At 43.4% G+C, this 24423-nt stretch overlaps 2 protein-coding genes and 1 long non-coding RNA gene across 6 annotated transcripts in view; 1 reads left to right on the top strand and 2 right to left on the bottom strand.

Moving 5' to 3' along the window:
- Positions 1-1384: 1384 nt before the first annotated feature.
- Positions 1385-3616, bottom strand: YRDC (yrdC N6-threonylcarbamoyltransferase domain containing). Its single transcript, XM_032227260.1, has 5 exons — positions 3264-3616; positions 3074-3188; positions 2826-2945; positions 2138-2280; positions 1385-1868 (listed from the first exon to the last, which is right to left on the bottom strand). Exons 1-5 carry the CDS (start codon positions 3569-3571, stop codon positions 1799-1801), a joined length of 756 nt encoding a protein of 251 aa, XP_032083151.1. The 5' UTR covers positions 3572-3616; the 3' UTR covers positions 1385-1798.
- A 95-nt stretch (positions 3617-3711) lies between these two features.
- Positions 3712-11734, top strand: LOC116515303. Its single transcript, XR_004256235.1, has 2 exons — positions 3712-4035; positions 10031-11734. It is a non-coding gene; the product is annotated as an uncharacterized LOC116515303 (long non-coding RNA).
- Positions 11714-24423, bottom strand: part of MTF1 (metal regulatory transcription factor 1) — a 27766-nt gene continuing 15056 nt past the window's right edge. For 2 of the 4 annotated variants that reach the window (XM_032227256.1, XM_032227259.1), the window contains 5 exons: positions 16792-16869; positions 16407-16509; positions 15405-15937; positions 15194-15299; positions 11714-14650 (listed from right to left, as the gene is read on the bottom strand). In XM_032227256.1, coding sequence (XP_032083147.1) covers positions 14250-14650; positions 15194-15299; positions 15405-15937; positions 16407-16509; positions 16792-16869 — 1221 coding nt within the window. In that variant the 3' untranslated portion in view covers positions 11714-14249. The remainder of the gene's footprint in view (positions 14651-15193; positions 15300-15404; positions 15938-16406; positions 16510-16791; positions 16870-24423) is intronic. The other 2 variants (XM_032227257.1, XM_032227258.1) reach the window with 2 other exon arrangements.

The raw sequence follows: 24423 nt of genomic DNA, 5'->3' as shown, positions 1-24423 counted from the left end.
TAAACAAATAAGAGATCAAAGCTTAATGCATATAAAGAGGATATATAATGTATTAATACAGATGGATTCGGAAACAGAATTAGTTAAAGATTGTATGATAAAGTGGGCTCAAAATATTGAAGAACCAATAATGTTGGATACATGGGAAAGAATCTGGGTAAGAAATGTGAAATTTACACAAGCTCAAAACCTGAGAGAAAATTTTTATAAGATGTTCTATAGATGGCATTTAGATCCTAAAAAGCTGGCTTTTATGTATCCGAATTTACAGCCTAAATGTTGGATGTGGTTCTCTCGATGCTACATATTTTCATATATGGTGGACCTGCCAAAAGGTTAAGGCATTTTGGATAAAAATATGGTGGATTATGCAAAATATCTTTAAAAGAAGGATAAAGTTTACTCCTCAGTTATTTTTACTAGGTATAAGTACTGACTTTACAGTGGTAGAGACTAACTTGATTCTGCACCTAATAATGGCAGCAAGACTGTTGGTGGCGCAATACTGGAAGAAGGAAGACTTGCCTACAACTCAAGAATGGACATTGAAAGTTACAAATTTAGCTGAGATGGCTAAAATATTGGCATATCTTAAAGATCATTCAAATGAGAGATATAAACGAGACTGGAAAAAATGGATTGACTATATACAAAACAAATATGGGACTAAGAAATTCCAGATAGCCTATGCTTAAGATCAGGAATGATTTACTGTTCAAAGTTAGCGTAGCAAGAAGAAGCTAAGATCAATGTAGAGATATTATTAACCCTTTTTTTATTTCTTTTTTCTCAATATATTTTAGACTGTGTTTGTTAAAAATCTATACCGTGTACGGGCTCTGGGAAGTCGGGGGGGGGGAGAGAGGTGGGGTGTTGGGGGGGAGGGTGGGGGGAGGGAGGGATATATACTAGGTTAGATACGATGTGTTAGATTTCAATGTAATGCGACTTCACATGTATACGGTTTTTCTTTAATTTCTCTGTAAAAATAGGATAAGTTAAGTACATTGACATATAGTGGAAATACACCAAGGGGAGGAGGAGTGGGATAGAAGAAAGATGGGTAGAGAGGGCAGGAGAGAGGATGGGAGGGAGGGTGAGAAGGAAGGGAGGGAGTGGACTGGGAGAGAGGAGTGGTAGAGGGGGAGGGGATGTAGGGTAGAGGGGAATGATGGAGGGAAGATGGAAAGTTGGAGGGGGGTGGAAGAAAGAGGCGTACGGAGAGTGGAAGAGGTATATTGGGTTTCTATTTTTTTGGGTATTGTTGACAAGAGGAATTGCTGCGATTATTGTTTAATGTTGTATGGCTCCGGCTATGCACAGTATATATGTGAGTGTATGAAAATGAAAAAATGGAAAATAAAAACCTTTTTCATGAGAAGGGTCTACAGATAGCCACACCCATTTATTTAGTTCTATATTCAACCCTCCTACATTATTCAATGTGTTCAACTCAGATTCATATCCAAATGTTCAAATAATCCCTTGCAAGATCCGTTTTCAGTTCACATAAGCTTGCTTCTTTATACAGAGTAGGAAAAGTTATTTAGTCTGTGTGACAAACCAGATGGCAGAAATGTTTCAGGAAATCAGAAATAGCTGCACTTTTAAGTCTTAAAGAAAATCCAGCCATTTGGCAAGAGTCCTCAAAGTCACAAATTGGACAATTTCTGAAGCTGCAACAACATCAAGGATGCTAAGGCAGAGTCTCTTTGAAATCATAATGATCACATAAACATTTTGTTTTCTTGGCTCGGAAAAGCCTGACAGCACTCCAGTGTCCCCAAGGTTCAATATTTCAGTCTCCAGACACCACAGCTCTCAATCCATATTTGGATGCCAAGACTTCAACAGTTTGAATAAGTGCACTGGGGGAAAAATGAAGAGATAATTACAAAATAGAGCCAGGGAAAGGGGGGATTCCTGCTGTAATATTCTGCAATGCAATGAGAACAATCACAGTACAGTACAATAACTTGGGTTTCCCCAGTCCACAAGGCATGTGCAGAAATGAGAAGCCACCTTAAGTGCATCTATTTTGAATAAATTCTTTTGGACCATAAAAATGCTTCCCCTTCATAAGAAGCGTGTAATTCACACAAGCTACTTAACAACCCTAAAATAATGTGTTGCTTACCATCCTGGTCGAATAACCCTGTATTTTCCAGAGATGGAGAGGTCAACCACAGTTGAGCCTAGCCGACACTCAGGACTAAGAGAATCCCCAGTTGGACCCCCATCGATGACCAGTGAAAGATGAGGCCAAAGCTCCTGGAATTCCTGAAGAAAAGATACAGAAGAAATTAGTTCCTAGAACCTGCTTAGTACACTTCACAGGAAATATTGGGGGGGGGGGGGCTAATAGTATGGGAAAGGCAGGCAGAATTCTGGTCTAAGAAAAAGGTTGAAACTGTGCCTACCAAATCCAAAAACAGAGAATGTCTGCTAAACATCTCCATTTATTGAGATGTGCAATGGATGGACACTTCTCTGGAATAACTCCTGATCCCAAGCAAGTGAAAAAAACCATGGCTCTTTTAGAAGTCCTTTGGGACTTGAATGTTATAAGCTCCCAATTCCAAGAATACTGTATTAATGATTGCTATACACTGTGATGATTGCACTGAGAGCGGCATTACATCAATCAATGCCCAAGAAAGTACAGAGCGAAGTTAGGTTCAGTCCAGAACCACAAGATTCAAGCCTGGCTGAGTTCCACACGACATCAAGGAAACTTCTCACAAGCAAGCACTTCAGGCTGCTGGCCTAAAGGCCCAGGAGTAGCTCCAAACATGCGGCGGGACCAGGGCCACAGCCATTCTTACCATGACGGTGAGGCTGCTCGCCCTCTCGCTGACGTTGGCACTGGTTAAAGCCAAAGGACCGTCACAGATCCTGGCCAACTCCCTGACGAAGTGGTGATTGGGGATCCGGACGCCCACCAGCTGCAGGAAGGGAAGAGAAAGGAGCGCTGCTAAAGGGAGGCGGCGCTCTGGGAAGCGCCCGGTCGATCGCGGGGGTGGGTGTGGGGGCAACCGCCCAGCCCCAGGAGCGCAGGCCGCCCGCCGCTCACCGGTGTGAAGGGGTTCAAATCCGCGTTGAGGGCGTCCGAGCGCGGCAGCACCAACGTCACGGGACCGGGCAGGAGATCACGCAGCACCTCTTCGGGCACCGGGACGCGGCAGTACCTGTGGGCGAAGAGGGCTCAGCGGCTGGGACGCCCCGCGCTCCCCGCCGCTCCCCGCCGCTCCCGGCCCGCGCACCTGTGCACCTGCTCGACGTCGCCCAGGCAGATGGCCAACGGCTTATCAGCGGGGCGCCCCTTCAGCCGGTACAGGGCCTCGACGGCCGCGGAGTTTTGTGCCAAGCAGGCCACGCCGTAGACCGTGTCGGTGGGCACCGCCACTAGCCCGCCCCCGCGTAGAGCCGCCGCAGCCCACGCCGCCTGGCCCGCACCCCCGGCCAGGCAGACGCGCCGCTCGGAACCCGCGCAGACAGGCAGCGGCCGCCCGCACGTCCCGGGGCCCGCCAGCATGGCCCACAACCCACACCGCCCCAAACCCCCCGGCATCCGCGGCTTTTCCGACGCCGATTACTCACTTCCGGCGCGGAATGCTGCCACCGAGAGGCACGGCCCGAGCGGCGCCTCGGTATCCTCCCCCATCCCGGAAGCGGCGCTGCCCTAGCCGGAGAAAGGCGCCGTCGAGTTCCAATTTTCAGGCTGGTTCTCGACTTACTTCCTATTTTTCAGCGGAGACAGCAGGGAGTTCAACTGCTTTGCTTTTTTGGTAATGCTTGCCGTCTTTGATGCCTCTTAAGAAAGTTACAATACATCAGTTTTACTCCGTCCTTGCAACTCTAAGGATAATCACAACGCTGGATAATTGAAGAATGCCAAAGAATGCCCGAAAGACAGTCGCGTTGCCTTTCGTCGGTTATACAACCTCTCATTGTGTCGAATCTGTCAAGCTATGGAAAGTGCTCAAAAGAATGGAAATCCCAGGCCTTTGTTTCTGATGAGAAACTTCTATGCAGGTCAGGAAGCCGCAGTACAGACCGAACACGTCGAAACAGACTGGCTCCATGGGCCACTTAACAGTTCTTACTTATGATCAACCCCCCCCCCCAAAAAAAAATTATATGGAAACCCATTTTAAAGTTAGGACAGCTGCAGTGCCATTTGCTTTTATGACAGACCACGAGAATGCTGCAGTGGCCGCTGTCTCTTTTCCCCCCAACCTGCCCCGATGGACCTGTAGCACTCTGGCTTCCTCCCTGTGCCTCCTGGAAACAGCCACCATTTTCAGGGCCCTGACAATTCTTTGCTAAAGTGGTGGCTGCTTTCAGAACTTTCAGATCAGCTTGCTTGTGGGAAATCTCTCCTGATTTTTGCCTGGCTTTGCAAAGCTAACCTTTGCCTAAAAGGCAGCTTTAGGATGAGCTGCTCCCCTTTGCAATTGTTAAGTCTAGCACAGTGCCTCGGTGTGGAGTCCCTGGGAGGCCTGGCACAATTCCTGACCCATAGTGCAGGGCTCCCCAACTCACAGCTTGCCACTCAGCAGTGTCTCTTACACTTGAGCCTCCACCCTCCCCCATCATGCTTTGCTCCACTTATCTTTTCTTGAAGATCTTTCCAAAAGCCTGCCCAACTCAGGCCACCTCACACCATTCTGGAGTTGGGCTCCAATTACATATTCTGTCAGAAGGCACCAGCTTCCAGAATGGTGCCAGGCTGGCCTCTGCAGGAAGACCACACATTGCATTAGCTGGTGCTGTGTTGAAAAAGTGACCTTGGAAAATTGCCTTTCCAAAGAGAATCAGCTGATGAATTGCAAGACTTTGGGCCATCTCAGAAATGGGGGATATTTGGGGAGTCTCTACAATGCTTGGTCTGAGAGGATTGCAGCTGCTTTCAGAATGGCACTTCCTTCAGGATTGCACCAGAGAGTTTCTGTATTAGGAAGGCCACATATTACACTGCCTCTTTCCTTTGGGGAAAGCAATTTTCAGAAGAGATAAGTACAGTAATGTGTAGCAGAGTGAGGGAGGCCCAAGGCCAGATGGGAAATAGACCCAAGAAACCCAATAGGGCAGGAGAGAGAAGATAGGTGGGTGTGAAGCAGTTGTAGCTTCCCTGCAATTGGTTTTATCAAGCATACAAATTGTAATCATGTGACTGTGGGAGTACTAGAGCAGCCATAAACTTGGGTACAGGTTATAAATCCTTCTGTTCAGCACCATCATAATTGCAATGGTAATTAAAAATAGCTTGCAAGTCAAAGATTACCTATTGACTCCCTATGTTCATCTGTAGGTCAAAGTACAGTGTTCTATTTTTTTTATTATAAAATACTTTTTTATTTTCCATTTTCATACCATATAATCACATGTTATACTATTACATAGCCAATATCATATTGTATTAATTAATAATTACATCAGTTCATCTTGTTATCAACTCCAGGGGGGAAATAAAAAACTAAAAAAGATAAAAACCAATTATTAGCTCTTCTGCTCTCCATACACCACTTTCTTCTGCATCTCTCCTCCCCCTCCTTACCTCCTTTCTTCCCTCCATCATCCTTTTCTACTCTACTTCCCCTTCCTTTCTCCTTCTCCTCTCTCCTCTTTTCACTCCTCCTTATTCTCTTCATCTTCCCCCCCCTTACCCTCTCCTATCCCTCCCTATCTTTCTTCTCTCCTCTGCTTCCCACTCTTCCTCTAATTCACTTGGTGTATTTCAGCTTCTGAGCAAACTCCATTCTGTGTTGATGGTATTTATACTTCCATATCCATATACTTAACATCTTAGTTTTAAAGAAAAAATAAGAGAAGACAGTATACATGTGCAATCATATTACTTTAAAATCTAACACCCCTCATCAAGCCTAATATACTTCCCACCCTTCCCCCCACCCCCCCAACCTTCCCTCCCCTGACTTCCCAGAACCCATACACAGTATAAATCTTTAACAAAAACAGTCTAAAATATATTTGAAAAAAGAGTAGGAAATTGATAACATCTTTAAATTGAATTTAGCTCCTCCTTGCTAGGCTAACTTTGAACAATTTATATCATTCCTGATCTTAATCATAAGCTATCTGGAATTTCTTAGTCCCATATTTATTTTGAGTATAATCAATCCATTTTTTCCAGTCTCATTTATATCTCTCATTTGAGTAGTCCTTAAGATATGCAGATATTTTAGCCATCTCAGCTAAATTTGTGACTTTCAATGTCCATTCTTGAATAGTAGGCAAGTCTTCCTTCTTCCAGTATTGCGCCACCAACAATCTAGCTGCAGTTATTAAGTGTAAAATCAAATTAATCTCTATAGCTGTACAATCAGTAATTATACCTAACAGAAATAACTGAGGGGTAAACTTTATCCTTTTTTAAGAACATTTTGCATAATCCACCATATTTTTATCCAGAATGCCTTAACTTTTTTGCAAGTCCACCATATATGAAAATATGTAGCGTCCAGAGAATCACATCTCCAGCATTTGGGTTGTAAGTTCAGATACATAGAAGCCAACTTTTTAGGATCTAAATGCCATCTATAAAACAACTTGTAAAAGTTTTCTCTCAAGTTTTGGGCTTGTGTAAATTTTACATTTCTTACCCAAATCCTTTCCCATGTATCCAGCATTATTGGTTCTTCAATATTTTGAGCCCACTTTATCATACAGTCTTTAACTAATTCTGTTTCGGAGTCCATCTGTATTAATACATTATATAATCTCTTTATATGCATTAAACTTTGATCTCTTATTTGTTTAAGTAAATTATCCTCGACTTGCATAAAACCAATTTTTTGATCTGTTTTCCACCTGGCCTGTAGCTGTCCATACTGGAACCATGTTTGGATTACCTTTTCCTCTTTTAATTCATCCAAGGATTTTAGTTGTAATATACCCCTTTCTAGGGTAAGAAGCTGTCTGTAAGTAATTATATCCTGTTTTTGTACTATGTTCATATTTTTTATTGCATGTCTAGGAATTGCCCACATGGGTATGTTATCATTTAATTTGTATTGATATTTTTTTCCAGACCCGCAGTAGAGCATTCCTTAAAATATGATTTTTAAAATTCTTGTCCACTTTTTTGTTATATAGCAGGTAAGTATGCCAACCATATACCAGATCATGCCCCTCGATATTAAATATTCTATCATTTGTTAAATTAATCCAATCACTAATTACAGATAAAACTACTGCATCATAGTATAATTTTAAATAGGGTAATTTCAAACCTCCCCTCTCACGCACATCTTGCATTATTTTTAGTTTTATTCTCGGCTTCTTCCCTGCCCATACAAATTTATTAATACCCTTCTGCCATTCTAACAGGTTCACATCTTTTTTTAAGTATTGGTAGCATTTGGAAAAGAAATAAAAATTTAGCTAAAATGTTCATTTTCACTGCTGCTATTCTTCCCAGCAAGGATAACTGTAACTTCTCCCATTTTTTCATCTCTGTCTGTATACTATGCCAATGTGGTTCATAATTATACATATAGCTTCCCGTTTGAGCTCGAAATATGAACTCCTAAATATTTGACCTTTTTAACTATTTCACATCCTATCATTCCTTCTAGTTCTTCCTTTTGTTTAGTATTCATATTTGTAGCTAATATCTTTGTTTTCCCTAAATTAATTTTGAATCCTGACACTTGACCATATTGATTAGTCATATTCATTAAGACCTTACTAGATTCCTGCGGTTGGGTTAATATTATAACCAAATCATCCGCAAAAGCACGTACTCTATATTCTTGCTGCCTAATCTTGATTCCCCGTAAGACCTCCAAGCTCCGTATTTTATTCAGCAATATTTCCAAAGTTATGATAAACAATAATGGGGACAAGGGACAACCCTGTCTTGTACCTTTTTCAATTTGAAAAGAATCTGTTAAACTTCCATTAACTATAATTTGAGCTATTTGTTGTTGATATATTGCTTTGATTGATTGTAAAAAATGTTCTCCTATTTGCATTTTTTGCAATATTTTCAACAGGAATTGCCAGTTAACTCGATCAAAGGATTTCTCAGCATCTAGAAATATGAGCACGGCAGGAATTTGGTTATTCTTTCCCAAATATTCTAGTGCATTAACAATTAATCTTACATTATTTCTCATTTGTCTCCCTTGAATAAAACCTGTTTGATCATTATGGATCAATTGTTGAATCTGTTTGCTAGTATTTTGGTAAAGATTTTATAATCTACATTAAGTAGTGATATAGGTCTATAATTTTTTGGTTGAGTAATATCTTGGTCTTCTTTGGGTATCAGGGATATAAAAGCTGTCTTCCAAGATGGGGGTACCTTGTCTTCCGTTTGAATCTTATTAAATAATTCCTTAAGAGGTTCTACCATTTCTAATTGTAGATTTTTATAATAAGCCGCTGTCAAGCCATCTGTACCCAGTGCCTTCCCTGCCTTTAACTGCTTGATTACCTGTAGGATTTCCCCCAAAGTTATTGGTTGATTCAATCTTTCCCTCTGCTCTTCTTTAACTATGGGTATTTTTTCTTTATCCAAGTATCTCTCTATATCTAGACCTTTAATTTTATCACCCTTGTATAATGCTATAAAGAATTCACGAAAGACCTTTTGAATCTCATCCTGTTGATACACTTCTTTCCCTCTGTAGTGTAATTTGGCTATGTTACAAGATTTTTGTTTTTTCCTAATCAGATATGCTAACCATCTACCAGATTTATTTGCATTGCAGAAAGTGTTATGTTTTGCATATAACAGACTGGTAGCTACCTGGTCTGAGATCAGCATATTAAATTGGTCTTTTAATAAGGTAATTGCTTCTTTAATCTTTTTATCTCCTGGTTTTAAAGTTAACTCTTGCTCTTTCTTCCTAATTTCATTTTCCAGTTCTGTTCGCTTTTCCCCGTTTATGTCTATGTAATCTATTTAGATTTATCAAAGCTCCTCTCATATACGCTTTACTTGCATCCCATACAATTTCCATAGATGTACCCTTATTCATATTAAAAACAAAGCATTGTTAGCAATTTTTTACATTCATTAATATATTTCTCATATCTAAATAAATTTTCATTCAGTCTCCAAGACCTTCTTGCATGCGTCACACCTCCCAACTCCATCCAAACTGGGTTATGATCTGATAAAACTCTGGCACATATCTTTGTCTTCTTTACCCTAGAAAGCAAATCATTGGTAGTTAGTATGAAATCAATTCTAGAAAAAGATTGGTGTCTATCAGAAAAGAGGGTAAAGTCGTATTCTTCTGCATTTCTTTCTCGCCAAATATCTCTCAGTTCAAAATCATCCATCATATCAAAAAAGGACTTAGGTAGTTTCGCTCGCATTTGAGTATTTGGCCGATAAGCCTTCTTATCTTTCTTGGTATCCAAAACAGTGTTTTGGCTTAATCCAGTACAGTGTTCTATTTAGGAGGCAAGGTGGCAATCACAGCAAATGCTGGATTTCTATGTTGTCTCCTTGAAGCTTTAAGGAAAATAGACTCAAAATTCAGAAGGACTTTGACAAACTTGAGCAATGTAAGATGAAACTCAGTAGTGAGAAAAGCAAAGTTCTGCACTTAGGCAGGAAAAACTAAATGTACAGGTGTAGAATATATGGTACCAGCCTCAACAGTAGTAACTGTGAAAGGGATGGTGTCCTATGGACCACCATTAAGTATGAGCGAGCAGTGTTATGCAGCCACCAAAAAAGCCAATACACTCCTAAATTGCATCAGCAGAGGGATAGTATAAAGCTAGAGAGGCTGCACTAGTGAAGTTACACTTGGAATATGGAGTCCAACTCTGGTCACCACAATACAAAAAAGATGCTAAGGCCCTAGAAAGATGATAAGGGGCCTTGAGGCTTGCCTTTTGGGGTTGTGGATGCTCTATTGCTGGAGGTTTTCAAGAAAATATTGACAGGGATGGTATAAGGTCTCCTGCCTGCTGGACTAGAAGACCTCCAAGATCCCTTGCAGCCCTATAATTCTATTAAACTGCTGCTTTTTATATTCTGCAGGACTAAAAGAAATTGGAGATGAAAATACTATGAAAGAAAACAGCGGAGGCCTCCGTATAAGAAATGAGTGCTCTGATTCCTCCCCCTCCCCATTTGACTCCAGCCTCCTGCTGCACCTGGCTCTGAGATTCTGGTCCAGATGGCCTCGGACACTTCAGCCATTTAAATTAGCCCCCCCAAAGGCACACTGGAAGGAGCAGGTGAAAAAAGAATCAGGATATCCTGCTGCTCTCTATTCAAGCAGACGCAAAGTGTTCCAACTTTAGTTGTTTTGTAGTCCAATGTCAGTGCTCCCCCTTTTATTGACTGGAGGCTCATAGAATGGCTCGGCACGCTTTCTGCCATCTAAGTTAATGGCATGGGAACTGGCATGTACCTTCTTCCCAATAATTCATTTGTTGAAGAAAGAAATCTTCCATAGGCACAACATTTAAATAAGCATTTAATATTTAATTGCTACTAATATTGCCTTCAATTAAAAATTATTTTCTAATTCCTTGCAGATATATCAAAGTACAATATTAATTTTATACAAACAAGCAGGTAGCAAACCTTATTTCACATTTTACATTCTTCAAAAATACAACTTTGTTTATTCTTCTGGTGTTTTGGAAAGCTCTTCCTTTGGAAGTACTGTACCTATAGTGAGCATCTTCACATCACTCAATGCACAGATATTTGATCCCAGGTTTCAAAGTTAAACTAAATGTGCTTAAACACAGTATAGGTACTCCTGAGAGAAACAGGTTACTTCAAATTCTCCCCACTATGTCCTCTGAGGTTGTGGAGTTTAGCCATAGCAATACTGAGGCAGGGTTCCCACAACACGCATAACCTAATCTTTCAATTCACCCAATTCACAGACCACCTCAAATCATGAATTAACACAATGGGCTGACCAATTACCAAACTAAGACTAACCAAACTGTAGCAGTTGTGCATTGCAGTAGTTAAGCCTTTCATAAACTGGCTAAACCTTTCATGAAACCCAGTCAGAATCTGATCATGAAGATTTAGATTACAGTCCAAAAGTGAACAGGACCCAGGAAGGCACTTTCAAAAATTATCTGAGAACCTTTGGAGTCTCCAGGCTCCTTAATCTAGGAAGCAATCAACCATTCTTTGTGGGAAACTGCTTGCTGAAAAAAAGGAAGGAAACCACTTCTCTTCAACTAAAGGGTTTTCTCTCCCTCCATCTTGCACAAGTTGGATGTTTTTCTGCCCGACAGGAAAAGGTGCATATGAAAGACTGTTTTCTGATATTCAGTAGAGTCTCACATTTAGCTCCACTCCTAACCCTGACTGTGGCTAGATAGAATGGTACTTTGCTTTTTGCCCACATGATCTAAGCCAGTATCTTACTATTTGGAAAGAAATAACACTGCAAAATGAAAGAAAAAACTTCAAATTACATATTTTAAAATAAGAACAACAACAATAATCATTCTTCCCTGGACTTTACTGATGAAGACTGTATGTAGGAAGAAAAACTAAAACACCCAAGTGATAAGGAAAATATAATGCATTTACTTGAAAGTGTCCACTGCATAGAAACTGGGTTTGGCCGGCGTGCACACTATTGAAAACACAGTGTGGATAACATACCATTTTCACCCATTTTCACCAACACACACACAGACAAACCATACATAAATATATCCAGTTTCCATGGCATTTTTCAGTGCAGAACAGACTCCAAAGCTTAGAAACAATAAACAATGCAGAAGTTGAAAAACCAGCCCTCACTAGCAGGAAACATTGGCTAAAAACAGAAGATGCTATTTTTAGACGTGTAGCAAACGCAAAGGATATAGGAGAGTAGCATTTACATCCCGGGCCAATAGATGCTCCAAACAAGATTTCCTGTGCTTTAATAAAGAAGAACTCACCACTGTTACTGCCATCTCTTCCAAGATTAATTACTCTTGTTGGTACCTTGAAATTTTGGAACGTCTTGTCTCTTGGAAATAAGGCAGGCAGGTGGTGGCAGGGCACTCGGGAAAGCAGGAGCAGAGTCTTCCGAACAGCTTCATGACCAGCAAAGAGCAGCCTGTTCCTTCTCTTCCTTGTGAGGAGCAGGACAGAGCTGGGAAGGTCTCCAAGCAGTGACCAAAACTGGAAAGATTCTTATCTGACCAAGTCTGTTCAGCTCAGGCTACTAATGAAGGTTTTGCATAGACTTGCATTTGCTTAAAGATGCATTTGCATTTGCTTAAAGATGCATAAGTCAGAAAAGGGCAGAGTGATGGTTTTGTGCCCCTTCCATCGCTCCCACATAAACAAACTTGTGCGCATGCACGCACATATACATACATATAACCACACTCACAGAGTGCATGTGGATATTTCTAGCTAAATGTATTGCACTGAAGTTAAGTACTTTTTTCTGCACATCACATACTTTTTACTCAGAACAAAAAAAGAATACCAAGGACTGTGAAGAGTTATTTACAAATGATATTGCAGCCATCAGCTGAAAGAGAATTAAAGTGCATTTTAGAGGCCAGCAAGTATAACTAGATCAGCCCCAGTGAACTATATTCCTTCCCTAAACTTAAATAACAGAAGCAACTGCCAGAAAACACTAGACTCTCGAGCAGGTTTTTCTAAAACTTAGTCATTTCCATGTTCATGAACTACAATTTCAGAATTCCCCAGCCTGTATAATCACTGCTGAGAAGTCAGAGAGATGAGGTCCATATCCCCGAGAAAACTGCCCCACTCTAATAACTTTCTCCCACCCTCAATACACAGCTGAAATGAAGTCCACTGGAACTCTTTACTTCCTGGAGTCTTTGTACAATTAAGTTACTCAACCCTCAGTCCCCAGGATCAGTTAACTCCCAAAGTCGGGAGGGGGGGGGGGGAAACATCCTTCCAACAGGCAGCATCAAGCAAAGGGAACACTGTTATAACACGTGATCAAAATCCATGCTAGTCTAAGCCCCACCCCAACTGACAGTAGAGTAGCTCTCCAAAGTCAACAAGAAGCACCTTAACTACACACGCCTCCCAGGCACAGGGCGAGATTCAGGAGATTCTTGTCTGTGTTTAACTTATGAGGGAGCGAAGCATCAGAAATGCCCATGGACTAGTCCCAGAAAAGCAGCAACCAGCCGGCCTGTCCCCCTCCTGCAGAAGCACCAGAACTTGCAAGGTTCCTTCAAAGGCCTTGCAGTTGCCTCCACTCCACAGCCATGTCACAATGGCAATGACCCTGTTTTTTCCACTTCTGCTTTTTGACCACCCTGCCTGCCTCTCAACTTGAGAAAAACTCTTGGAAGGGCATTCTAAGGAATGGGCATTTGTCCTGGGAACAAAAGAGGATTACTAGAAAATCCAAATATAGTGGATGTGACAAAATAAAAACATGTACAAAAGTTTAGAAAGAAGATTTCCCCAAACCTTCCAGGCATTCTATGCTGGGATTTTACCCTGAGTAAGTTAAGAGAGAAAAGGCGTCCTTCCCCGATGGGGCAGGTAGGCTGTCTTACTGCACCCCAATAGTCTGCTGAAGAAAAGACAGTCTGCTTTGCCAGCCCAAGCTGGATTGCTCCTCAGTCTCCACTGGACCAACACCGAGACCCCTGAGCACCCCTCTGAACCCCCTAAAGTAAGCCATTCTGAGAGGAATACTTTCTAGCAAGAGCTGCTCCATGCTGAGAGTGTCATTCTGATAAAGCTGAACAGTGCAAATCCTTTTAGCCCCTGAATTCATGTAAACACCAAGGCAGTGCAATTGGTTGCCAAGAAGGACAGAAAGGTAAGATGAAAGAGCCAACAGCCCTTTTACTCATGTGCAAAGTCTGATCGTGATGCGCACCATTTGTCTTCTACAGCTAGCAGAGAGAGGAGGCTGTGGGGAGGGCATCTCTTACGTTTTTCTGCTGCTGCTAGAGGTCCCACTGCACCCCCATCCGTCTCCCTGTTTTCACACAAACACTGACTTCTTTCCCGACACCCTGCTTACAGGGTCCCTACCCTGAATCACCCCCAGGCCTAGAAGCACTCCATTCCACCCTCCTGAAAGCAAGGTGCAGCCTGGCCGCCCACCCCTCCTTCCAAAGTGACCAGTTCCTACGCTCACATTGCTATGAGCCAAAGTGACAAATGAGGCAGAGCCAGCATGGCTGCGTCTCCTCGTGGGAGAAAGGATCCCATGACACGCTCCAGGGCAGCTGGCCCTCACCCATCTCTGTTGCTGCTTTCCAGGGCTTCCCTAAGGGAAGTTGCTGCCCAAGGCAAGACTCTCTTCCCCTTGCAAGAGAGGAGAGGCTGTCTCCAAGCTCTGGAAAGAAAGAAAACGGGAGGCCTCCATGGCACTTAGGGACTGTTTCTGGGAGCCAGGCAGGTGGCCCAGTAGGGTGCTCTGCTGATCAGCAGGAGGCAACACAGATGAACAACTAGCAGTAGCAGTGGACGTACTGGTCACCGTCCTGGGGAAGTCCTGTGGCCCTGGTGCCGGGGGGTTCCCCAAGGTCTTCGAGAGGAGGGAGGCACAGCCTTTGGTGCCAGCTTTGTCCTTGCTTGTGTCTCGGCAGGCGCACTGGCATTGGCACACCTCTTCCTGCTTGATGATGATCACAGGCACACTCAGGCCAATCTGCTGGACCGGACTCCCTGGAGAGAGAGAGAAAGCTATCACTCCATGGAGAGGCCCCAGTTGCTTCTCTGAGAATGGTCCATGAAGCCAGGCTCAGAGAAAAGCCTCTTCTAGGAGGCTATTTCCATGCCCATCATTGCTGCTAGCTAGCAACATTGCCTCCCTCTAGGGAGCTTTGCAAACTTGGAGCTGCTGCTAAGATCTGAACAGCCTGAGCTTGGCTGTTCTTCCCGAGGCAGAAACTGGATTATACAGCATCAATTTCATGCTCATGAAAATAAATATCCTCTTTCAACCCACAGCTTTGCTGCACTCCTTAGCAAAGCCCCTTATGTCCCCTCCCTCTCTCAGAGTGTATGGTGGGGGCCCGTTTTGCATTAGTAAGGACACCTATCAATCAGTTGGGCTTCCCTTAGGAAGGAGATACAGAGAGTCTCAAATCACATGGCTCAAGACCAGACCCCGTGGTCAGACACACACACCCCAATTCTCCCACTCTCAGCAGATGATTTTCTTTGGGGGGAGGTCAAAGAATGTGGATTTCAGGCCATGTGGCTTACCTGCACCACCAGCCACAGGGAGAGCAGTTGTGAAGAAGACCTTCTCAACAACAGGAGGCTGTGGCTTGGAAAGAAAAGCAGGGGGGGGGGGGATGTCGGGTTTAGCCTGTGAGGAGAGAGGTTGTAGCTCCCCATAGTATTATAAAGATCACTGCAGAATACTCTGAGATCTTGTAATCCTACACAACCCCCTCAAGCCTCTGGGACTTACCATTTGTTCCTGGTTCTGCAGTGTCCCAGTGGCACCATTTAAAATCCACTGGAGGTTTTGTTCGCCCATGATGATGCTGGATTGGAAAATGGCTGGGTTTTGTGAGGGGGTGATGGTAACCCTGGGATTGCTGGGTAGCGCAGGGCTCCCTCCCACAGGCACAGTCTGAACTCTGCTAGGCAGGACCTCAGAGGCACTTGCAGCTGCTGGTCCAGAGGTGACCTCTGAGACTCCAGGAAGCCCAGCCCCCGTGGGCTGTGCAGAGCTCTGAAGGTGGTGCAGGAAGCCCTGGGGATTGGCTGCCAAAAGTGTACTGTTAGAAGGAGGCACTTCTGGAGGCTGCAGGAGACTGGCAGGGGTGCCGTACGCTGCTGGCTGAGCACCCGTGGATGCAGAAGGCAGTGCTTGGAGGGAAGGCTCAGAGATGCCAAGCTGAAGAACAAGCGGCAGAGATAAGGGCGCAGTCTCTGCTGATGCTGGCTGGGCTGCTGGAGCTAGCTGGGTATTGCCATCAAAATCTCCCATCAAGGCATCTGTCAAGTAAGCATAGGGACCATCAAATCCATCTGTGGCCTGAGATTTGCCCTGGGAGAGGGTGTGTGTGATCCTGATGGAACCCAGGAAAACCACAGCTGGATGCTCTCACAGCTGGATGGGAAAGATGCCCCTCTCTTAAACTTTGCTCTGCTTCCTTCCAAGAGGACACACTACTGTGCCTACACTGCTCTGGTAAGGCAGGCAATACATCCCACATCAGTCGGTCTCTGGCAACATTTTCCTTCCAGGCAGTCCAGCTCAAAGACTCCTCACTGCTTCCAAAGAAGACCTTTCTTCATCAGAGCATTAGATGCAAAGCACATGGAATCTCTCCTATTCCCAGTTACACTTTCTCTAACTACATTGGGCTCTGAGGGGCTGCCAAGCCAGCTCTTCTTGAGCCTTGGGCACTCTGCTCAGATCTGAGGATCACTGCTAATATGATGTTGGCAAGTGAACTTGTACCTGTGTGCTGACAGTCTTCCTGATTTGGAGGAGGCTCCGGGCTCTGGAACATCGACTCAAAGATGCTTGCTGGTGAGATTGTACTCAGGTCTTGTCCATGTGCCTACATAAAGGGAACAGTCATAAGGCATCCCAGCTCAGTGATCTGGCGCCCAAGCTCAGCACCAGCCAGCACTGGCTCTAGGCCCAGGTAAGACAACAAAGAGCAGGCTGTTTGCAGTACTCTGCTGGAGAAATCCAATAAGCCAGCTTGCTTTCTGCAGCATGGTAGACAAATATCAGTGGCTGGGGAGCATAGGTCCTCCTCCAAAGAGATGGCAAGAGGCTACTTATATATTAGACACCCTCTACTGGGCTATTATAACCAAAGGCAAGAAATGCTTACTGGATCTGAATTATCCCGCACTTCTGAATCTGTGGACATAAGGCTTAAGTCGCTCAGGCAGAGTGAGTGGTTTGTATCCTGCAGAAGAGGAGAGGGAGCCTGAATTAAGTGAAGGAGCATTCAGAATAAAGCAGGGGAACTGAGTGCCCCCTGCCCCATTCTGGCCAATCACATCCAACACAATGGTCCAGAAGGCCAAAATCTTCTAAACCCCAAATTATAGCCACAATTGTGACTCCATCTCCGATGTCACACTTTTCAATAGCCATCAGACCTTCACTTCAGAAGTCAGCACTCACCAAAGATTCTTCTGGTTTTTGCAAAACACAAGGGATTGCTCAATGAGAGTTTGGAGCAGAAGAGAACTACAGAAACCGGCACAAGTGATGAACCTGCCATGGGTTCTACAGTGAATTACCCAATTCCGAGGAAGGAGCCAGCAACTTTAGAGAGGGCCAAATCAAAAGAAAATGGCATGGAGAGAGAGAGAAGATTGGCAAGTCAAAGTAAGAGGGATTTGACTTCCTTATTTTTACCAGTATGATTTTGAGATTATACACAAATAAAATGATTATTTACTTAATACTTGTATACCACTCAACTCTGAAATGACTGAGCAGCTCACAACAATCAAAGAAGTTAAAATATTTATTTGAATTTATATGCTCCTATAATGATATGAGGGAAAGACCTTGGGGGATCATGTGAAAAGAGGTTGCCTAGAGAAGAGCCTTCCAATAAGAGCAGGCATAGCCCACAGTTGCACAGTGAGCAGAGCAAGAGGCTCCAAAGGAACCCTCCCTAAATTCTCAGGTTATACAGATGATAGTGGGAGAATTGTACTTTCAGACTTGCAAGATTTGGTTAATGTAGCTTTACAATAAATTAGAATTAGTTCATCTGGTATGTTTTCTGTCTGATCTCCCTGGTAAAGCTGATACTATCCAACAGCAATGAAATTACAATGAAATCAATAAAAAATAAAGATCAAAGGTCACAGATTTGGGGTCTTTGACCTTTATTTTTTATTCATTTTATTCCTGCCAGCTTGATGTCATCTGCAAATTTGATTAGTTCCCTTTCTATCCCCTCATCTAAATCATTTATGAAGATATTGAAGATAACAACAAAGCTCCAGCAGCAGCAGCGCCCAGCTGCCTGGGATCGGGCCTGCGTGGGGCCCTCGCACACAATGTCTGCCACCCCGTCCCCATCCCAATCCCAGGCGGTCGGGCGCTGCTGCTGCTGGAACTGTGTTGCCCCCCTGGGTTCGGGGGCTTCTGCCCCTCGTGCCGTGCTTTGCAGCTGGAGGAGCCCCACGCAGACATCTTCGGGGTGCTGGGCTGCCCACGGTGCTTCTCCGTGGACCTGTCCTGGCTCTGGCAGCATTTCCTGGCCCTGCAGCGCTCGCTGCACGTAGACCGCTTCAGCCGCCGACCACTGGTGGGAGCCGGCCGAGTGCAGCTTCTAAGAGCAGCATGCCACCCTGATCAACCTGGCACTCTCCACAGCCCATTCTGCCCGGAGTTGAGTTGGCGACGGGCAGCAATGTGGACACTGGGGGAAGGGGGGCCAAGTAGCAACCTTGTTCTCTGCTTGTGGGCCAGAAAAAGAAGCTGCCTGTGAGGGAGCACACGAAACAAAATAAAGGCACTCTGAGGATTCCACCACCACCACGAAAAAAAAGACCGACAGCCCTTCGCTCCGGATCTTGTGGCTTTTTCAGGGTTTTCTTTAAAAAAGAGTCTAATTTTAGAATCTAACCATGGTTGATGGTTTGCCTTGGGGTAGGGGGGCCCAAATTGCACCCCACTGTAAGAGTCTCTCAGCTGTTTTGTGCAGAGAAAAACCTTGCACAGTAAAGAAAACCTTCTCGTGAGTGCGAGGCAATTAACAACTTCTCGAAATTGGGAGGTTTTTCTTTACTGGCTTTTAAAAGGGAGAACTTTTTGGTGGCCAGCTGGCAAAGAAAGCTCTCAGCCATGACTAGTGTCACTGCGGCTCCCGCCGGCTGGGCAGAGAAATGGAGCAGTGGTGGCTGTGGCCTCAGTCTGGCGCGAGCTGCAAGCCTGGTCTGGGGAGGTGGGGAGCAGTTCGCCCAGGTGGCTGCTGTGACAGCCATAGGAGCGCCCCTTCTCACCTTACAACCCTTCCCCGCAGTTGCAGCCACAGCACCCTGCTCCTGCTAGCATGCTGAGCCGGGCCACAGGGCTGTCCAGATCCCATCCCACGTGTTGCACCTCTCTCCCAGGTTTCGCCCACGCTTCTGTGCCGTTTTCGAGCGTGCAACACATGGGAGATCCTAGCTGCAGTTTACTCGTATGCAACATTGATCGGGAGAGGCAGGGAAAAAGGCCAATGGTGCTCACGAGTGAATTGAGGCTCTAAGTAGGATCGAGCAAGGGGTGGTTCTGGCTGCCGGTACTACCGGTTGCTCTGCGCATGCACAGAAGGCAAAAACAATATGGCGCCGCCTATGGCACCGCTGAGAGAACCGGTTCGGGGGCATGGCCAACCTGGGTCACTGCCGGTTCCAGCGACCCAGGCCACCAAGTTACTCATATTTGGCCGAAGCTGTAGGAACCCACCTCTGCTCTGCATGCTTCCTGCCATGTAGATGCAATTCCATTAAGGACTACAGTTTGAGATGATTACTAATCCATCTGGTGGTGATACTATCTGACACATATTTTTCTATCTTATTGAGTAATAGGTTGTGGTCTACTTTATCAAATGCCTTATTGAAGCCCAAATAAATGTTGTCCACAACAGTTTGCTGGTTCATTCATGTAATCATCGAAGAATGCAGTAAGATTTGTCTGGCATGATCTGTTTTTGACAAACCCATGTTAGCTTTTGATTATAAACATGCTTGTCTCTAGGTATATTTGATGATTATTTGTTCCAGAAAAGTCCCCTGCTTTTAAAAGCCCACTGCCTTTAATCATTACCCCATATTAGCTGTCACTGATACAGCAGTGTATAATAAATCATATCTAGATTTGGAAGCTGCTTGGAACAGAATTATATTCAGGGAAGCCACCAAAGTGTGTGAATTCACACAAAAAAGGAAGGTCAAATAAAGTGGAATGATAATGAGAAAGTGGCTGTGGATAAAGGTAAATCAGCATCCAAGAGAATAACTGTTAGTAAAACTGAGGATGAGAAAAAAGATACTGTTTAATAAGTAGAGAGAAAGATAGGATGTAGTCAAAAAGACAAAGTAATGGTTAAATTAAACAAGCAGGAAAATGCAGAATGTTTTTGGTGTGAAGAAAAAAAACTGTTTTGAAGGTAGATCCAAGAAGATAAACAAGGAGCAAAGTGAAATGAAATTAAAAATAAAAATGATGAAATTAGAGATGCAACTGAGGTTATGATGAATGTCATATTTTGGAGTTTTCTATGGAAACTATAGTGAGATGTATGTATGTATGTATGTATGTATGTATGTATGTATGTATGTATGTATATATGTATACACACACACAATAGCAATACATACATACATATACATATATACATGCATATATAAAGTATTGTGTCAAAACCCCTGGTATGCCCAAATATGGGAGGGAGCATACTGCTTCCCTTTTCTGTATATGTACTCACCCTAGGAGCCATCCAGGCAGAAAGCCATTTTTTATGTTGCCTTCTTACATTTGTGTTGCATTTGTGTGGGGAGTGAAGAAGGGGCAGCGTCTCATCAGACCCAGAGGGAGTGCAACAGGTCCCTCATAGGTCGGAGATTTGCTCTCTGAATCGGAATCACAGCGGCAGCATGGCTGCACAAGAAGGCCAAAGCAGGAGCGTGCAGAGGCAAGATGAAAGCCTGATAAGAAGATCTATTAACCCACAGTTATAAATCAGAATTTGGAAAAGGCAAAAAATCTTGAGAGCATAAATAATATTGACTTTTTCAATAAAACTATTAAAAAAGGAAAATGCTGTTGAAAACTAGTTTGGATATGTTTCTCTTTCTTTTTATTTATACCATACCATTACTTTCTCAGATTTCTTACTGGTTTACCTATAGATATGTATTGGTGACTCATTTCTATCCAATTCAAAGGATGGGCTGTTGGGCTGAGCTCCGAGCTTGGCAATTTGGTTGCAAGTGTTCCGTCACCATTCATGGAGACATCATCAGTGGACTCTGAATTATGCTCATCTGTCAGAGCACTGAATTGTAATTGTAATTGTAAGTTTATTTATAGGCCGCCCTTTTCCCTGAGGGGACTCAGGGCGGCTTACAACTTGTGGGGAAGGGAATACAGACAGTGACATATAAAAACAGTACATAATTAAAAATAGAAACAACATTCATCATTCGGGTGGAGACGAATTACAATCTTTAACCCCAGGCCTGACGGGATAGCCAGATCTTGAGGGCTGTGCGGAAGGTCTGGAGGGTGGTGAGGGTACGAATCTCCACGGGGAGATCGTTCCAAAGGGTCGGAGCTACTACTGAAAAGGCTCTCCTCCGCGTGGTTGCCAGTCGACACTGACTGGCGGATGGAACTCGGAGGAGGCCTAATCTGTGTGATCTGATAGGTCGTGAGGAGGTAATTGGCAGGAGGTAATTGGATTGATAGACAAGCAAAATTCAAAGTGCACTGACGATGTCTCCCCGAATTCTGATGAAATGTTTGCAACTATATTGCCAAGCTCAGAGCTCAGCCCAACAGCCCAACTACCAACTCGAGCTACTTATATTAAAATACATTTCAATTCAAAGGCTGCTCATTGCACCTTTAAAGCCTCCTGTGCCTCAGCTCAACTGCCAAACCCTTTCAGGACCACCCCTCACAATACAGCTTGACCCACCCAAAGTATTCAGTCAGAGAGGAATTGCAGAGGCTTTGCCCAGTGTTTCAGGTAAGGGTTAGTAACACACCTTCCCTTTTGAGGCCTTCATATTTTGCAAGATCTTGCCTCTCGAGGGTCAAGATGCTTTTAATCTCCTGAACACTAGGGAGATACTAAAGGCCTGACTGTTCCAGAGTATTTGGGTCCTATAGGGCACGCAAGCACAAACTCCCAAAATGCAATGCGCGCATGGCCCCCTACCCCCGCCCCACTCATGCACACGTTCCCTCCCGCATGTACCCGCCTGCACCCTGCTGCCTTGCATGTGTGCACAGGCCCGCGCACGTGCTCTGCCCACCCTCACATGCGGCAGAGACCCAAAGATCAGTTGGTCGGCAGGAGGGCACGCACATGCACAGCAGAGCTGAACTGGGGCGACAGTTTGCGTGCTCACAGTGTGTGCACTATAGGATGAGGGCTGTTGTAAGTAATAAATTGTTTAGTGGCTGTGTTAGCTGTTTTGAATTTATGGAAATAGGCTGTGTATTAAATATTATATAATTTTTTTTTTCAATAACCAACCTCCAAGGCCCTTCTCATCTTGGTTTTTATAAGCTTGTTTGTCAATGCAATGTTGAGAACTGGAAACTCTACTCTGACCATAATTTTACTCTTTCCTCTACCCAGTGGATTCCCCTGCCAGTATTCCTGATTGTTCTCCTTGTTATTCATTCAGTTCTAGCTAGATTTTCTGTGGATCCTGCTGGAATTAAAGAATAAAGTTGAGACTACGCAGTAAAGCCTTAGTTGTATAGACTCCAATACAGGCGACTTTACAAGCAATGGGCAAAATCTGAAATTGGATTTTGCTCCAGAATAATAGACAATCTGTTTGGTAAAGCAGATTGGAGAACCGGCATATAAGGGCGGCATATAAATAAACAATCTATCTATCTATCTATCTATCTATCTATCTATCTATCTATCTATCTATCTATCTATCTATCTAACCATTGCTTCTGAACATTTGCAAATGTGGTATCCCGTCCATGTGTTTTGTCTCACATGTTGGTAGAAATCTAAAGTTCTTCCATGACTGGTATTTAAAATTGGCATTATTTGCAAATATTTTATAAATATTGTTTAATCTGCAATGGCTCTAAATGCAGTCAAAAAAGAAAAAGAAATTTGAGCATCACACATTCCAATCAAAAATTAGTTTTGGTTGAAAAGTCAGAATCGGGATGAGCCTTGAGAATGGTATAAAGAAACAGTGTTTGATATTTGTTAAGCAAAAGATATGTTAAAGAAAAAATTACAATATAAAGCTACTAATAATATAGCTGAAATTGGAGTAGTACAATTGAGGCAAGAAAACATGTGAATGGTGCAAACAAGAGCTCTCATCAAAGCAGCATTGAAATTATAAGTAGGCAAAAAGATCAGCAAGAAAAGGATTTGGATATTTATACTGATGGATCACACAAGTTATATTTAGCAAATTGTGTTAGCAAAGAATGCTGAAAGACATAATTGCCACCTAGATACTATAATTCAGAGGAAGGATGGGTTATATAGTAGATTTTCATGACTTTGCCAGAAGTCAGAAAGTGGTATCACGAGCAGGGGCTTTAGCATGCATGGCATAGATTCTGCCAGGATGGTTTACACTGTGTCCAACGTTTTAATTCATGTTTAATAAAAAACTTTTAAAAAAAGAGGTGGTGATAAAAATGTCCCTTGGAAACACGGAGCTTGTTGACAATGTTCCCATTCATTCTTTGGGGAAAATGTACTCAAAATTTGACAAGTGCATAGTTTTGCCCACTAAAATCAATTACCTATCCTATGATCCAGAGAATGATTTTGTCGAATAAAACATTTTGGATGAAGAAATGGTTGGGTTGATGGACAATCTGAAGAAGAAACAGACATTAGAGGGCCTTAGATACTACTGCTCAGAAATCTTCAACTTTACTACAGTTGGAAAGCAGTCAAAATTCCAATGTTGGCAAATGGCTGGGTGGGGTGGGGGTGGAATCGTTTCGCAGAATTGCAGTTTGAAGGAATGGAAAAAGGAAAACCATTGAACTTGCACTACTTAGAAGATGAAGGGATATCAGGTGGGATACTTCTAGAGGTTATGCCAGTGAGAAAGAGGAACACGAGGGATGAGGAAGAAAAGGAATTGCCAATCCCAGAACAAAGTAGTAATCATGCTCAGTGACAGGATAGGTTTTCCTGATTGCTCCTCTGATCATAAAACCTAGCCTTCAAGACATAACCTGAAGCACCATGTTTCCTAGATATGGGTGAAATTGGATACTTTCTTCAAACCAATCCTTAACATTGGCTTTTTCATGATTAGAAATAAAGTTGAGTTGGTTTCTCAGATAAAAGTGTGTTCATTGTGGTAAAAAAATCACATTCGCCATTCAATGAATAATTGGCTTTATAGAAATTCTATTCTCAACTGGTCCAATCAATCAAAGTTTCACAATAAGTCGCTTAATGACTGTTCTAAATTACCACAGACCCAGAATGAGTGCTTTATAGTCTGTAAAACACCTGGTCATCGCAAAATATCATCCCTCCCCCCCCACATCACATGACCACATTTTGGGTGCCTGGTAACCGGCTCATCTTTGCAATCGGTTGCAGTATCCCATAGTCACATGACTATGATCTCTGATATATTATTTTTGCCGGTTTCTGGCAAAAAACATCCATTCAAAAGAATGACTTCACACTTTTTTTTGCAGTATTTGGTTAACAATGGAGGATTTGCTTAATAACTGCAGTGATTTACTTAATGATTACTGT

Source organism: Thamnophis elegans, chromosome 12, assembly GCF_009769535.1.
Source record: "Thamnophis elegans isolate rThaEle1 chromosome 12, rThaEle1.pri, whole genome shotgun sequence".
Lineage (NCBI taxonomy): Eukaryota > Metazoa > Chordata > Lepidosauria > Squamata > Colubridae > Thamnophis > Thamnophis elegans.
The sequence above is the reverse complement of the archived record's forward strand: the minus strand, read 5'-3'. Positions and strand labels throughout refer to the sequence as shown.